Consider the following 17348-nt stretch of genomic DNA (forward strand, 5'->3'; position numbering starts at 1 on the left):
CTTTCGAGCAGTTCGTATATAGACTGTAAAAAATAGTTCGTTTCCAAACAATTCAAGAAAAACAATCTAGCGATTCATTTAGTAAATATTACTAAACAGTAAATAGTCCTTAATTTATTATATAGGATTTCCTCCACTGAACCTTTTGCTTGCTTGCTTATTTATTTATTTATTTATTTATTTATTTATTTGTTTGTTTGTTTGTTTGTTTGTTTATTTATTTATTTATTTATTTATTTATTATTAATTTAGCTCCTTTTCTCTTTCATACTAAACTGAGCTGTTCTGTTGAGCTGCTTTACAGGAAAATTTTAATTGGTCATATCTCATGAACTTTGCATCAGTGATCCTTATTTTTCTCTTTATTAAGCTGCTTTGAAACAATTTGTATTATATAAAGTGCTATAAAAAATAAAGGTGATGACTTTACTTGTACTGTTTTATAAGTGGTTTATACATACTTATTTGTCTAATTTGTAATACTTGCAATTGAACGAAAGTTTATAATGTTACTTGTTATTGAAGAGAAAAAACATGCTTTAAATTTGTTTTTAATAAGAGATATTAAAAGTCTTTTCATGATTCCCAATTCAATTGGTTGTAGCTATCTGATAAAGACTAATTTAGAACCTAAATAGATCATTTACATTCACAATAAAAAATATTATTATTATTATTATTATTATTATTATATTTATTTATTTTACTTTTTTTCTTTTTCTTTTTTTAACATATTTTTAACTAAATGCGAAGTCAATTAGAATGTGGGGGTTCATAGAGCTGGCATATAATCGAGAGATAAACATAAACAAATGAACAAAAGAAATGATTCCATTAAAAGATCCGACTCAAAAGAACAATTCGTTCAAGAATCGGACAACCGGTTGTTGCGACTCATTTTCTCCTCACAGACATGCACGTTTAGTTTTCTTGTGTGTTCATTTTTATTAACCTGTCAGTAGCATTTAAGCAATCGGTCCAGGGCTAACGACATAAATAGCACGAAAAGAGGTTGAAAATGCTTATATGAGACATTTTAGCACGACGTTTTGTTTTCTAAAGAAGACAGGACAGTAAATGTTAATGGTTGATTTTCTCATATAAACAATCATTGGACGACAATATCACAATTATAATGGCAAATGTGCTTGTTGATTTGGATGTTGAGAGTCTTGCTCCAGAAGTCCATAAAGAAGACAAACCTGACTTTTCATCAACAAGGAAACTGTACTCTTATGTCAAGAAAAGGGTGAGTGAGTGTAGTGATCATATTAAGATGTACTTTTATAACTGGTATTATGTATATTGCCGGTTTCAAGGGATAGTTCACCCAAAAATGAAAATTCTGTCATCATTTACTCACCCTTCTCACTTCTTCTAAACACAAAAGAAGATATTTTAAAACATGTCGATAACCAAAGAGTTGATGAACCATGTCGTCGACTTCCATAGTATTTTTTTTTTTCATACTATGGAAGTCAATAGGGCCCATTAACTGTTTAATTATCCAAAATGTCTTCATTGTGTTCAGAAGAATAAAGAAATTCATACAGGTTTGAAACAACTTGAAGGTGAGTAAATGATGACAGAATTTTCATTTTTGGGTGAACTATCCCTTTAATATCAGTACTTTTTTCCTCCATTGTGTCTAGACATTTGCAGCATTTGTGGCTTCCAAGAAATTTCCTCCAACCCGTGAAAACACCTCACCAGCTCTTTGGCTCTGTTGTGGACAGTCATTCAAAGAGCCATCATCAATCCACAAACATGTTTCCAACAGCCATGCCAGTGATATTCACCAGCTGACCACTGACAAGCTGGACGTGATGCTTCGGGAGGCTCACAGCAAGGACTCGATGGAAGAGTCCATTAATGATGAATCAACAGATGTCTCATCCTGGATCCCTGATACAAGCCATGTTCAAGAGGATGAGCTTATCAAGTAGGTGCATTGCATAATTCTGATATATTCCGCTCTGCTTATGTTAAGATTGATCGGTTTAATGGAGTTCATCTGTTCTATAGGGGTCCAGGTGAAGTTCTGCTGTTTTACTGCTACTGCCATTTTAATGATCCTCAGATGATTTGTCAGTGGCAGAAAGAGCTTTGTTCAAAATTTCACTTGACAGGCAAGGTAAATAACCACGAGTCACTAATAAAATCCATACAAGACCTTTATTGCAATATGTGTTTCTCATTTAGGTGATTGAGATTGTTCTTCCACAGGTACGAGTAGCTACAGAGGGTATCAATGGTACAGTTGGTGGAACCAAAACCGCCACTAATCTTTACGTCAAGGCAATGCTGTCACATCCATCTTTCAAAATAATGCAAGTACAGGATTTCAAGGTAAAGCAATTGCCACTGTCCAGAATAACACTGATAAGGTGCACAAAAGAGACAAACTGAATCTAAAGAATGTTTATAACCTGAGATCTGAGATTGTGGGGTTTCCACTATAAGATAATGTGGTTTAGAAAAGTGTCTTGCACAAGAGGCTATAAGTTCAAAACAGCTCAACTGACAATTCCTTTTAAAATTGTGTCTGTTTTTCACTAGATATATAATGGTGACATATTTGTTTGCTCTTTATTTCATTCAATAGATGATATAGAGCATAATATACTTAGTTGAACAAACTTTACATTTTATTAGGACTTCTAGTAAAGGGAACTGTTAATTACTTCAGATTTTTAGTTGGGCTAAGATGAGATCTGAAGTGTCTAAAAATCATCTAAAATCACCTATGCACATCATTGACTTTACCGGCAGAAAAGTGAAGGAGGTGCAGAGTGTTTTTCTGATCTGAAGGTTGGTGTTTACAAAGAAATTGTCCCTATGGGTGTAGATCCTGATATCATCTCCTACAGATTGGCTGGTAAGACTTACAACTGGCTTGATACATAGAACAGTTGTGTATTCAATGTGTCTTTCTTTAAATATGCATAAATCTGTAATTCTGTTGTATTTATAGTTTGGGGTCAGTAAGATTATTTTTTTAAATCAACACTTTTATTCAGCAAGAATGCATGAAATTGATCAAAAGTGACAGTTGAGACATTTATAATGTTACAAAAGATTTCTATTTTAAGGAAATTCTGTTTTGAACTCTGTCTATTCATCAAAAAATCATGAAAAAATTATCAAGGTTTCTACAAAAATATTAAAAAGCACTGCTGTTTTCAATATTGATGATAACAAGAAATGTTTCTTCAAATCGGCATATTAGAATGATTTCTGAAAGATCATGTGACACTGAAGACTGGAGTAATGATGCTGAAATTTACATTTAAATTACATTACAAAGACTTTCAAAACCATGAAAAAAATCATACTGACTTTTGAATGGTAGTGTGTACTACTTGTCTTGTATTTATGCGAATGTTGTACTTCACAAAGGAATACACTTGGAACCAGAGGAATTTCACAAAGAAGTGAAGGCGTTTGTGGAGAATCAGTCCTCCATTAATGATACAATACTGCTGGACTGCAGAAACTTCTATGAGAGCAAAATTGTAAGTAGTTTAAAAGTCAATAATGTCAGAACTTTATGCACGTTACAGTACAGTTCAGTCTGTTCTCAGGGTCAGTTCGATCAGTGTTTGGCCCCCGACATCCGGAAATTCAGCTACTTCCCAGACTACGTGGAAAAGAATTTGGATCTCTTTCGGGACAAAAAGGTTCTGATGTACTGTACAGGGGGCATCCGCTGTGAACGGGGCTCGGCCTATCTCAGATCAAAAGTGAGTCTGAATGGGGGGGGACTAAACATGCACATCCCTGTAAAGGCATCCTCAATCATGAATGTTTTTTCTTCAGAACATATGCAAGGAGGTTTACCAGCTGAAAGGAGGCATTCACAAATACCTTGAGCAGTTCCCCGACGGCTTCTACCGCGGTAAACTCTTTGTGTTTGATGAACGTTATGCCATCGCATTCAATGAGGAAATCATCTCAGGTGTGTACTTTTATTTTTAAAAGCGTTGTATATCGAGTGACAAACATAACATTTACTTTTCCTTTCCCCAGAGTGCATATATTGCAGTTGCCCGTGGGATCAATATCAGCTGTGCTCCACAGACTTCTGCTGTCAGCTGGTGCTGTCGTGTGCCACCTGTAGAGAGAGAGGGCTGACGGCCTGCTGTCCTGTATGCCAAGCCAAAGAGCAAAACCACAGTGACGTCTCCTCTGATGGGCTTACTCGTCGAGAGGAGTGCGAATGCACGATGTCACGACCCAGAATCCCCAAAGATACACTATGACAAACTCGATGAGTTGAAAATCCTCTCAGATGGCCTGTAACTGTGTGATTTTTAAGAAATCTAATAATGATTTTTTAATAACTTGAAACTGTTGTACCAATTCAGGATTGCTTTTAAAACTGGACACAATGCATATCTTAAATTTTTCTGTATTCTTAATTTTATTTGACATACAAAAATCATACATGTGTAAATGGGACGGGTTAATTTGTCCAACAATAATCAGGTCATTCAACTCAAACTATTCGCAGACAGTCGACATATATATGTACACAAAGACAAAAGAAAAACCATAAGATTTAATTGCATATTATTTCCTTGAACATGAGATCAAATAAATAAAGAAACACCACAAACAGTCATATGGTAGTCATTCTTTGAGTAAGAGAACAGCATGTAAAGCTTCAAATCACAAGGAGTTTTCCTGATGGTGAGATGTCTCCATTTTGGCAATGTACAAGCTTCCGGCATCTGCAAATGGTTAAACTGCAAAATATTTAACCTGTCCTAACTGAAAGGAAACAAGTTGATTAAAAGATTGAATTCCACATCTGGCAATAACCGCATAATGAGAGATTCATAAGCAGTAGGCCAGTCATTTTTAACCATGAACATGACAAGTATAACAAGGGGGTTTACAGAAATTACAACACAAAAAAATTAAAATAGGAACTTTTTATACCCCGTGTGAGCAAAGTCAGTAAGTTTTAGTCTAGCATTTTTGGTGAAAAAGAAAATCCTCTCTGGGGCAAAATGACTGGAACTGGAAGTGAGGGTTTATTGATTTACAAAATAAAAGATGTAAGTGCATTTTCAGGATGATCTGCTAACCTGCTTTTTAAAAGAACCATTGAACCCTACCCCCAGTGGTAGTAGAGGTACCAGATGGTATCGTTGGTCAGTACTGGTCCAAACAACGGATTCAGCTGTGATAGAATAGCAATCAGCCAGCTGAAATTAAACCAAAAGTACAAAGTGAACAATATGGCAGTCATAACGTAAGAAATACTGCCAAGAGAGACTGAATTTAGAAACAAATGTGGCAGCAAAAAAGTAGTATGCACTGCCCCCAGTGGCTGTTAGATAACAAACACTATCATGTTTCTTCAAAATAATAAATAATTCACATCAAACATGGACAGTGCGGAGTTTATAAGATTATTTAATACATCATACATTTGTAAAATACAATTTACACGTATTTGTAAGTTTATTATATTAAACTGGAGGAAACTGCACATTGGCCTGGATGGATGTGTTGCATTTCTTTTCTAATCAATACTGGCTTTGCCCGAAGGCTGTAATTGACTTTCAACTGAAACAGAACAGAACAATCTTTTTTTTATTACATTAAACAGCAGCTACTATTCTAAAGTCTTTCTAGACATGTACGTTATAACAAAGACAATTTAAAGGCAATGTACTTACAAAAGGTAGCAACAGACTGCAGTAAGTACCAGCATCGTCACAATGACTCTAAAGAGCAAAATACAGATATTAAACACTTGTTTAAAATACTGTGAATAAACTTAAATGCGTAAAATAGCCTAGGTTTCTTTAAATCAGCCTCGTCACTTGGCACGGTCACATGATCCAGTCATACATATCTTCATGTTAACGATCCAATATAAAAAAAAACACTAATTTCTCAACATATTGAATGTTCATATGTACTAAATACATTATTTGAATTGAATGCATTTCCTGTTGCCATGCAAGTCAAACCATAAACTTTATTTTATTCTGACGCTCACTTAGTAAAAACGAAAAATGATTAACGTTAACTGTATTGTTTACGAACATTTTTTTTAGTTTGCCAGGTTCTTAACATTTCAAATATATCGCTAAATAGATAGAGGTTAATACAGATGATGTAGTACAGAAAACTTTCGTTTAAGGTAACTTAATGCTAATGTTGCTCACCCTCGATTCGGTCCTTTAGGAATAAACCAGGGAATAACTCCGCCAATAAGACCCCAAAACACAGTCATAACTGACACTGATATCGCAAACGATGTAGCCGCCATTATATTTCTTTGTAGGTCGAGTTTATAGACTTATTTTCTATAAAATAAACTTCGTAGACTCCACAGCCCTCGCGCACTCCACTGCTGTGTGGACGTCGATGGTCATGTGACTCGTCGGGCTCTAAAGAGAACAAGCATATGACTGATGTCTCACCTCTTCCTCTGCACTCGTAGCACACTAAAATATATACATTTTTCTTTTGATACTACAGATTTGGTGATACACAATGTGCATTTTGCAGGGTATGTGCCGTGCATATATTTAATTAACTCTGCTCACACCACACGAAACCTTTAACCGGTGTGAATTATTTAAAATGTCATCCGCTGACTTCTTGCATTGTTTAAACCAATTAGTGCAGCTCTGAAACAAAATATGTAACTTTCAGCTTGTTGCCAATGCAACATTACTCATTTTTATATAGTTTTACTTGCACTAAAATAATTAAAACTGAACTTAATTAAAACAAAATAGTTAAAACATTTTAGTGGACAAATGAAAACAAATTTGATTTCTACCCAAACACTTACTATAAAGATTACCAAGAAAATTCAATGCCTGGAAATTAACATTTTAAAATTCCTATATTTCCAGGTTTTTAACAGCAATGGGAACCTAATTTACTACATATACAGCTTCTGCTCGCAGTGACAAAACCCATGAGTGGAAAAACAGGAAGTATAAGTAGTTCCCTGTGTCTTGCCTATCTGTGAAGCCGTTCCCTACTTTGGACTCATTTTTGTTGAGAAACCAGCTATTGCTCAAACTGTGATTTTCTGTTATGTTATTTTAAATGAAAACACAAGGTTAAGCTTAAATCCAAAAAATTTCTCTTCAAGTTCAATTTATACCGAAGCCAACACTTTTATATAAAAGACAAAAGCACAGAAATGTCAGGTTTTACAGTCTTTTATTTTTAGCAAAAAAATCATTTCACTCCTGCATTTTCTCGATGGTTTCCTCCTTGTATTTGCCCTTCTCCTTTATGTCCTGTCGGGACTTGGCCTTGCGCTCAAGAATCTTCTTGCGATCCTTGTCAAGCTTTAGCCTGGTGATCACCACCTGAAGAACAAAAAGATTGATTCATTTTGTGAACTTTTCATCAACAAAACAGCACGAAATATCCAAAAGTTTATGCAATTGATCGTAAATTAACGCATACGTCAGTTTTGACCAAAAAAAACACCATTTAATTGTTCTCCTTGAGGATGTGTTGCATTTCCGTTTTGATAATGCAGTTAATGCATGAGACAATTTGCTATATGAGAGAAAGGATTTATATAGATATGGATTAAGGTAATTCAGTGCTGACAAGATGGGCTTTATTAAAACTTGACTGTCTATGCTGTAAAATAGTTTTTTTTCCTTTCCCCAAATTTGGTGGCACTTAAAGGGATAGTTCACCCAAAAATGAAAATCCTGCCAGTATTTACTCACCTTCATGTTGTTCCAACCCCGTAAGACCTTCGTTCATCTTCAGAACAAGAATTAAGATATTTTTGATGAAATCTGAGAGCTGGATCACTCCTCCATAGGCTTCAAAAGGATTGAAACTTGCCAGCCTCGAAAAGTTATTAAAGACATCGTTAAAATAGTCCAAGTGACTACAGTGGCTCAATCTGAAGTTTATCAAGCGACGAGAATACTTTTTGTGTGCAAAAACAAACTAAAATAACAACTTTATTTCAACTATTCATTTCCTTCTTTGTTGGCCTCTAGTCAGTTAACGTAGTCTTATTGCGTAGAGCTACGTCACACGTAGGCTCACTATTGGCCGACGCTGGTCATGTGTGTGATGCATGTGACGTACAACAACAGAAGCTTACGCTATTACACTAGTGAACCGACTTGAGGCCCTCAGAGAAGGAAATGAATAGTTGAAATAAAGTCGTTATTTTTGTTTGTTTGCGAACAAAAAGTATTCTCGTTGTTTGATAAACTTAAGATTGAGCCACTGTAGTCACTGGGACTATTTTAACAATGTCTGTAATAATTTTTCAGGGCCTGCAAGTTCAATACCTCAAGAAGCCTATGGAGGAGTGATCGAGCTCTCAGATTTAATCAAAAATATCTAAATTCGTGTTCCGAAGATGAACGAAGGTCTTACGGGGTTGGAACAACATGAGGGTGAGTAAATACTGACAGAATTTTCATTTTTGGGTGAACTATCCCTTTAACTATAAACAACAGAAAAAGTGACGTGGCATATTTTTCCAAAAAGGTAGGAAAAATGCAACAACCATAATGCACTGGACATGATACAACCATCTATGAGTGAGCGGGGATACAAAAATACACAAGTATGATTTGTAGTTTTCACAAAAGCCCTAGAGCTGTCAAAATGTCTTTTGATAAGAAATCAAATTTGGAATTAAAAAGAAAGAGTACACAATGTTTAATGCATATATTACTTGCTTTATAACAATACAAAGCTGGTTGAAAATCAGCAGTTTCCCTATAAGTAATTAGTTCTACTACTACAAGTAAATGAAATGTGATCCTGTAAGCTTATGCATTGGCAGATTGGTGACAACTCAAGCAGAACAATCAGATGCTTCATTTCTCATTAACAAGTAACCCCTGATGACATGCATAATTTGGACACTGAAATGTCTAACAGAGTACTTGTTAAAACATCAATCAGTGTCTGTTCATTAATACTGGACAAATGTCAGAAATGTGTAGTCAATTTATGAGTGATGATTGTTAGCCAAATTCACCAGAACACCGCTTGTTTTGATGTAATAAAACTAGTTCCAGACTTCATCTGTGATTAGGTTAAATGGCTGAACACACATTTTAGCATGCTGCTTATATAATGCAGATTAATAATCTGTATGTTTACTGCAAAATTTGCCACATTTATTTTTTTATCACTAACCACATGTATCAAATGCAGTTATATATATATATATATTAAATGCAATATTTTTATAGATTAGTGGCTTTGGCTGATAACCAGATTGCCCAATTGCATAAAGGTGGTAAAATTTACATTTGCTTGATGAAATTCAGTCATTTCAATTGAAATCTGGAAAAAAAAGCCCACATAGATTGCTCATTTTCAAGTTGGTCACGTCAGTTCGCCACGTTGTCCGATAGAAAGTTGTTTGGTTTGAAAGTGACTTGTGTATGAGCAGCGGTTCATGCATCACAACACTGACAATGGACCATTTTGGCAATATTTTGCCAGACTATTGTTTGACACTCGCTTGCCTGATGCCTGCTACTGTGCGATTTCACCAATCCTATAAGATCATTACATATCATGAATAAATTACGACATGCATGTAGACTGTACGAATATGAAACCCTTTGAATCGTAGGCTACGACATAAGTTAGTATAGAAGAATAAAATGTCACCAGCATGTGCTAGTAGTAAACAAATAGAGCAAGATGAATCACACTTCAGCAATTGTAGTTTTTATGTTGGGTGAAAAAACAGGCAAATATGGACATGGTCGTGGCTATGGAAAAGAGGCAAACTTGGCATGGCAATTTTTGGAGCTTGAGGTGAGTTAAGTTTTAGCGCCACTCGTGTCTTGCATCTAAACAATTGTCTGGATATAATACACACCTTGCTGGGGTGGATGCCAACATGGACTGTGGTGCCGTTGGCCTTCTCACGCTGCACACGCTCGATGTAAATGACGTACTTCTTTCTGTAGACCTGGACAACTTTGCCAATCTGCTGGCCTTTGTAGTGTCCCCGGACAACCTGGTGATGAGGGGAAATAAAGCAAGGAACGTTACGGTAACATAATTAGAAACTAAATAACTTCTCAATTTCAATACATGAGACTGCATTTAAATATCAGGCAGAAAAAATTAACAACGTCCTCACCTGGACCTCATCGTCCTTGCGGATGGGCATGGATCTTACGTTGTACTTTTGGCGAAGCTCTTTGGAGAGAGGGGAGGACATGATCTTCCTGCGGATGTGTGAAGGGGCATTGAAGTGCCTCTTGCGGTTCTTGCGCCGGGAGGATGTCACAAATTTATTGAGCTTCATGATGGCTGGTAATGGAAGAGGAGAATTAAAATTCAACTTTAATTATAAATAGCATCTGCTAAATGAATAAATGTAAACGTACACAATTTATGTGGCAAATAAGCCACATTCAAGACAGATGTTAGGATAAACAGCATTTGTTTAAGAATGAAACCGACTGTCAAACATTACTGTCACTAATTTGGGTTTGTTTAATTCAGCTTAGCACATCTCTCTATGAACAAATCAGAAATTCTAACACAAAACAATGCACTCGAAGCTTGTGAATTCATGTCTTGATAACAAACGGTGTATTTCAACAGCTTGTGCTATTGCTATTCTGTTATTTCAACTTGATATGACGCTAAGCGTACACACATCCCTAAATTTCACATTTATATTGTGCTTCGAGAGTGCTTAAACGCTACACGAACAAAACAGCCTATAACACGCACAAACGGAAAGCATAGCCATGTGTTTAGGGCAAAGTTAAGGTAACGTTATTCACACGGGAGAACAGTGCTCCTATAGTAGCAACTGGCTGAACTTTAGACGCTAAATCGTGTATAATGTTGTACTGCTAGTGTAAAATATCACGGATAAATTGAACATACTGATATTGTGTAGCGATTATGTGTGTTTTAAACTTTGAGGACATAAAATCCACGAGGATGGCAAAGGATGTTTGAGAAATGCTTTAGCAATCTTGGCTTACCCTGCCGACTTGTCTCTATGGCCGCCGGAAAAGAGACTCTAGAACTACTTCCGCCAGAATTAGTTGCAGCTCAAACCTCGCGAGATCATCATGGATAGAATGGGATTTCAAAGTAGCTACCTGTTTTTATTTTATGGCAGGGTCACAAACAATACAGACAAATGAATAGCCATAAAGGATACATTAGAAAGAAAAAAAAACAGATATAAAAGTATAAAATATGATGACAGCGCTTCACAGATAAAAGTGGACGCGTTCGCGTGTTGACTCGATTTTTACTGAATAAATCTGATTTTCAAAACCAATAAAAAATAAATATACAAAATAAAAACTCTTAAAATGGATACAGTTGAAATTAACAGTCAGTTACTAGTCCTTTTAATTAAATATTTTCACAGATAATTTGCAAAACAAAAGTGCAAATTCTCATAGCTCAGCTCATCATGTCCATAGGCTAAAAGTATGATTCCTCCTGAAAAGTCCAGTTTAAGCTGGTAGCTGTGTTTTGGAACATGGTGGCTGGTTTGTTTGGTTCAAGCTGGATATTAGCTATCCAAGGTTGTCATTAGATGGTGGATCAACAAGTGTCCCAAAACCAGCTTGATTACATGTTGCTGATTCAAGATGCTCTACCAGCTAGAAAGCAGCTACCATATTCCACAAACACAACTTAAACTGGACATTCCAGAATCCTGTATAAGATGCAATGAACGCCCAGGAACCATGTTATTGCTCTTAAACATAAACATGTGCCCTTTGTCATTTTTATTAGTCTCTTAGCAAAGTAACACATTTTTGCAGACTCGTTCCAAATCAATTCCGATATTTTAAAATCTTTGAATTCCCATATTCACAGAACCAAGTCAAGATAAGAATTTGCAAACAGCAGAAATATCAATATTTGTATGTTATATCATTAAATGTATTATAGATAAACAGCCATTGTCCAAATGCAAAACATCATAATTTCTTGTGTCACAGGTGCTTTAACTTAAACAAAAAATCCATGCCAGGGACTTCTTTTGTCAAAAGGTTATACAGAAGAAGAAAAGAAGGCAAATCTGAGTCACTTCATTTTATTAGAATGATTTAGTCGTCAGTGAATTTGAAAACAGTTTTTTATTCAACACAATATTAAGCACTTGTTTTGTCTTTTATCCAACAAACCTTTAAAAATAGCAAAACATAGTTTGCCACAAGTGTTCTCTTTGAAACTGGTTTAACACTGCCCTGACATGTCATAAGAGCAGGTGTTCTTTTACACCACTCAATAGAACCCATTGTGAAAATGAATATAGCATTGAATGAGCCAGATCAGGGGAAAACATGGATTGACCCAATCTGTGTCTGCAGACAGTTTCTTTAGGCAGTAGTTTGGTTCCCAGAATGAGTCTAAGGCTCATAAAGCTCTGTCTGGTCGTTTGTTCTGTCTGGGCTTTAGGACTTAAGAATAAAAAGGGTTTTTTGAGTGCACACGATTGAATAGACACACGTGAAAACAACAAAGGTACAAAGGTTACAGTGTTCTGTGAAATTGGCCAAAATTCTATTGAAAACTCATGCACCTGTAAATCTGTAATAATACACTCTTTTAATTGATTAACTATCATAGGCTCTATCTATCTATCTATCTATCTATCTATCTATCTATCTATCTATCTATCTATCTATCTATCTATCTATCTATCTATCTATCTATCTATCTATCTATCTATCTATCGATCGATCGATCTATCTATCTATCTATCTATCTATCTATCTATCTATCTATCTATCTATCTATCTATCTATCTATCTATAGTTTGATCATCTGTAAATCATTCTATCTATAATTTTATCCATCTATTGTTTTATCTATTTATCTTTTTATTTAACTGTCTATCTATATCTGCCTGTCATTCTATCTATCATAATTTTATCATCTGTCAATCATTCTCTCTAAATTGTATCTATCTAGTTTGATCATCTGTCAATCATTCTATCTATAATTTTATCTATCTATTGTTTTATCTATCTATTGTTTTATTCAACTATCCATCTGTCATTCTATCAGTTTTATCATCTGTCAATCATTCTCTCTAATTATATCTATCTATCTAGTTTGATCATCTGTCAATCATTCTATCTATAATTTTATCCATCTATTGTTTTATCTATCCATCTTTTTATTTAACTATCTGTCTATCTATCTATCTATCTATCTATCTATCTATCTATCTATCTATCTATCTATCTATCTATCTATCTATCTATCTATCTATCTATCTATCTATCTATCCATCTTTTTATTTAACTATCTGTCTATCTATCTATCTATCTATCTATCTATCTATCTATCTATCTGCCTGTCGTTCTATCATAGTTTTATCATCTGTCAATCAGTCTATCTATAATTTTATCTATCTTTTATCATTTTATTTATCTATCTATTGTTTTATCTATCTGTCTTTTTATTTAACTATCTATCTATCTGCCTGTCATTCTATCTATCATAGTTTTATCATCTGTCAATCATTCTCTCTAATTCAATTTATCTATCTAGTTTGATCATCTGTCAATCATTCTATCTAATTCTATCTATCTACTGTTTTATCTATCCATCCTTTTATTTAACTATCTGTCTATCTATCTATCTATCTGCCTGTCGTTCTATCTATCATAGTTTTATCATCTGTCATTTGTCATCATTCTCTCTAATTCTATCTATCTATCTATCTATCTATCTATCTATCTATCTATCTATCTATCTATCTATCTATCTATCTATCTATCTATCTATCTATCTATCTATCTATCTATCTATCTGCCTGTCGTTCTATCTATCATAGTTTTATCATCTGTCATTTGTCATCATTCTCTCTAATTGTATCTATCTATCTCTCTATCTCTCTATCTATCAGATGTTTTGGAGAGTGTGTGGCCCCACCTTGAACTGTTGGCTTCAGGTGTGTTCCTGTAGGCTACTGTATCAGTGTGAGGCGTGACACTTCAGTTCCAGTAATCCCTTGCTCATTTCATTCAATACATGCTCACAGCAAGGACACAAATGTGACAACTTATTGCGCTCTTTTAGAAAAAGATGTGGAATAACATATGGAATAAGGTGAGTCTCAAAAAAGTTATTTCTTTACTTAAAAATATTTCATTACTTAAAAAAGCATTATGAGAATTAAATTAAACCCTCAGCACTCCATATTGCAGGTGTTCATGGTCCTGATGGTGTGGAATCTGTTTGTGCCCATCGACACAAATCACACCAGTAGAGAAGGAAAGTCTCGGAGACGAAAACTGGAATCACATCCTCGCCGGAAAGGGTCATCTGTCAGAATTTCCCCGGATCCAATGATGACAGGTCCAGAATCAGGCGTGATGCCTGGTGCTATTGAAACGGACTTTGATAAGAGTATCGAGGACATGGTGTCCCAGGTCAGAAACAATCCCAACTTAACCATAAGCAAATGTGTGGTGGATCGCAAACTGTGGATGTCCAATAGTCGCAGCCTCTCTCCCTGGTCCTACAGGTAGGTGAAATGGAGGTCATTATTATTATTATTTATCATTATTATGTGAAGCTTGAGAGATGTCAAAGCCCTGTTTAATAAAAAAAAACACTTGTAACATTAAAGTATCGTGTTAATATGTTTTTGAGTTATTCAAAAATACAGTAAACTGCAATTCATGTAGAATATATGCAGAAAGCCATTTCATGTGACATAAAAACGACCAATTTAGCTGAATTATTAGCAGTCATTACAACAGACTTCAGTGTTGCAGGACTCTTTGATGACTAGAAAGCTCAAAAGAACAGCATTTATTTGAAATATAACTTTTTTGTAATATTATAAACACCTTAAATGTCAGTTTCAATCAAATTAAGGCTGAATAAAATTAGTTATTATTTTCTTTCAAATGCTGACCGCAGCTTTTGCCATCATAAATTACATTTTTTTAAATATATTAAAATAGAAATCAGTCATTTTAAATTGTAATAATATTTCTCAATATTAGCCTACTGTATTTTTGATCAAATGAATGCAGCCTTTGTTGGGCTTAAGAAACTTTTTTGAATCAAAAACATTTAATCCGTCCTCGCATCAAATCTTTCCCCCCAGGAAGCCCTAACATTTTATATATATATATATTTTTTTTTTTTTATCCAGAAAGCTTAATATCATTTCATTTTTATAATATGTTTTTCTATTTTTTAATATTTTAATTATTTTTTTATTTTATGTACCTTTACATTTAAAGATTTTTATCAATAAATAATATAATTTAAATTTAAATTTCTAAATAAGAATTTCTTCAAATTCTTTCAAATTAAATTAAAAATAACTCTCCAATACATGCAATAACCAGTTCAAATCAGCTCAAAATATCTCAATATTGGGTCAATTCGGGTGTCTGCCGACTTTTGGTGGGGGGGGGTATTTAACATAGGCTATTTTATAACTCTAGCGACTAGATGGAGCAAATGAACTGTTCCACTGAATCCTAAAGTCAGTCGAGTTTATACTCTGGTTTATCTCTTCAATATGCATTCAGATACACATGTAGACATTGCAAAATCACTTTTGGTAAAGTTTTAGCCTTTTTAGTTTTAATTTTGAGCATTGTTTATGTTTTTCTATGTAGCCTTTACTGAAGCATTCCTCACAATCTTAAGGGGGTCAAATTTGTCACTGCTTTTATTACAACCACATAACCTTGTGTGTGTGTGTGTGTGTGTGTGTGTGTGTGTGTGTGTGTGTGTGTGTGTGTGTGTGTGTGTGTGTGTGTGTGTGTGTGTGTGTGTGTGTGTGTGTGTGTGTGTGTGTGTGTGTGTGGTTCAAGTGTGACAAAATTCCTAAAGGTGAACCACTCCGATGCACACTCAATTCAAATCGGGTCAAAATGACCCCATAATTTTGAAGAGTAGCCTAGCATATAAGTCTAACTTTTAGGCCTAAATTGAAAAATATTTTAGAACACTTTTACAGAAAATATTGACCAGACGTACTTTATTTAATGTCTTTGGCTAGAATCAATCACGATGAGACCCGTAAGCCCGTGGACATCCCCGAGGCCGTGTGTTCGTGTGTGGGATGCATCAATCCTTTCACCATGCAGGAGGATCGCACCATGACCAGCACTCTCATCTACACCAAGATCCCCGTGCGCAGACTCCTCTGCCACCGGCCGACGAGGAAGCCGACGAAGAAGAAGACATGCGTTCCCCGTTACAGAACGGTGGTGGAGAGCATCGCCGTGGGCTGCACGTGCATCGTGGGCTAGCATATGGGACCAACACATTTCAACCTGTTTTATAGCCTACTGCAAATTAATCCGGATCCATTGTGCATGTATGATTTTCTGTGTAATAAATAGTTAAGAATACATTTAGTGAGCTCAATAAAATGCCATGCAGGCGCCTTTTCTATTTTGAAAAGGTGATTTTTATTTAAGATTTTGAACATTTAATGTCATTACTTGCATTGTAACATCTCAATCTAAGTTAAAATTTACAATTGTACAGCTATTTGGGCATAAAGATGTTTTTAAAGTTGACAGATTGGAGAGTAATTTAGCTGATTGCAAATGTTAAGAACTATAAAGTGTGTCTTTCTGAAATAAAGAGAATTTAATGCTGATATTTCTACAAATAAATCATTTTCAATAATATGCCTATGTGGTTTACATAGGCTACAAAATCATGGTATCATTGTTATTTGTGTACGATCGGCCCCTACTGTCCAAAATAAGAGGAGACATTGTATGATGTTATAATGATGCCTTTTGTTTTGTTTTTCTTTTGTTTTAATAGGGGGAAATTATTATAACCTGAGAAAACAAACACATATATATGTGGAAAAATATTATTTTCAACCTTCATCTTGACCCTCTGTCTGAAACAATCCATTTTTAAGGGTCAGTAAATGGCTACTGTTATGATTGGCTAACGAAACGTATAGGCTAACAACGCCCACTAGTTCCTACACCAGTCTTTTGAAAACATTATCCATATAAAGCCATGATTTACAGACAAAGCATAATGAAATCATTTACTTACAGTTTGTGATGCAGCTGCGGTCAGATCCAGTGGGCCAGTGGACGAGGCCTATGGTGCAATGTTGGATAACTATTCATTGATATGCAAATATGTTTTTGCCCGTGTGATGCCACAGATGCTGAAATATCAAAACAAGCGGTTTCTGGAGCTTGATTAAATTATTTTTTGTTGCTGTTGTTTTCCCTTACGAAAAAGAAGTATACTTCAAGTTCATTTTATGAAGTAGGCTACACTTAAGTAACTTTCAAGTATATATTTTTAAGTATACTTTATGCAGTATACTAATATCAATGTGTACTCGT

The 17348-nt window shown here is 35.0% G+C and overlaps 4 protein-coding genes across 7 annotated transcripts; 2 read left to right on the forward strand and 2 right to left on the reverse strand.

Annotated features, from left to right (window-relative positions):
* The first annotated feature begins 859 nt into the window (after positions 1–859).
* Positions 860–4624, forward strand: tstd2 (thiosulfate sulfurtransferase like domain containing 2). 2 transcript variants are annotated; one of them, XM_077247540.1, is made up of 9 exons: positions 860–1249; positions 1653–1942; positions 2026–2134; positions 2227–2349; positions 2773–2878; positions 3400–3515; positions 3585–3743; positions 3820–3958; positions 4030–4624. In XM_077247540.1, exons 1-9 carry the CDS (start codon positions 1136–1138, stop codon positions 4260–4262), a joined length of 1389 nt encoding a protein of 462 aa, XP_077103655.1. In that variant the 5' UTR covers positions 860–1135; the 3' UTR covers positions 4263–4624. The 2 variants fall into 2 exon arrangements, with proteins under 2 accessions (XP_077103655.1, XP_077103654.1); XM_077247539.1 differs by having other exon boundaries at positions 864–1249; positions 3400–3743.
* atp6v0e1 (ATPase H+ transporting V0 subunit e1) lies at positions 4617–6411 on the reverse strand. 2 transcript variants are annotated; one of them, XM_077247544.1, is made up of 4 exons: positions 6186–6411; positions 5691–5738; positions 5094–5213; positions 4617–4733 (listed from the first exon to the last, which is right to left on the reverse strand). In XM_077247544.1, exons 1-3 carry the CDS (start codon positions 6287–6289, stop codon positions 5120–5122), a joined length of 246 nt encoding a protein of 81 aa, XP_077103659.1. In that variant the 5' UTR covers positions 6290–6411; the 3' UTR covers positions 4617–4733; positions 5094–5119. The 2 variants fall into 2 exon arrangements, with proteins under 2 accessions (XP_077103659.1, XP_077103658.1); XM_077247543.1 differs by having other exon boundaries at positions 4649–4773.
* Positions 6412–7183: 772 nt separating this feature from the next.
* rpl26 (ribosomal protein L26) lies at positions 7184–11125 on the reverse strand. Its single transcript, XM_077247528.1, has 4 exons — positions 10998–11125; positions 10136–10308; positions 9869–10009; positions 7184–7352 (listed from the first exon to the last, which is right to left on the reverse strand). Exons 2-4 carry the CDS (start codon positions 10301–10303, stop codon positions 7224–7226), a joined length of 438 nt encoding a protein of 145 aa, XP_077103643.1. The 5' UTR covers positions 10304–10308; positions 10998–11125; the 3' UTR covers positions 7184–7223.
* A 2831-nt stretch (positions 11126–13956) lies between these two features.
* Positions 13957–16658, forward strand: LOC143757079 (interleukin-17B-like). 2 transcript variants are annotated; one of them, XM_077248069.1, is made up of 3 exons: positions 13957–14100; positions 14199–14518; positions 16019–16658. In XM_077248069.1, the coding sequence occupies exons 1-3, from the start codon at positions 14077–14079 to the stop codon at positions 16269–16271; spliced, it is 597 nt and encodes a 198-aa protein (XP_077104184.1). In that variant the 5' UTR covers positions 13957–14076; the 3' UTR covers positions 16272–16658. The 2 variants fall into 2 exon arrangements, with proteins under 2 accessions (XP_077104184.1, XP_077104183.1); XM_077248068.1 differs by lacking the exon at positions 13957–14100 and having other exon boundaries at positions 14115–14518.
* The last annotated feature ends 690 nt before the right edge of the window (positions 16659–17348 follow it).

Source organism: Siphateles boraxobius, unplaced genomic scaffold (assembly GCF_051911475.1).
Source record: "Siphateles boraxobius isolate OS27281-9 unplaced genomic scaffold, OSU_SipBor_1 3, whole genome shotgun sequence".
In the NCBI taxonomy this organism is placed as follows: Eukaryota; Metazoa; Chordata; class Actinopteri; order Cypriniformes; family Leuciscidae; genus Siphateles; species Siphateles boraxobius.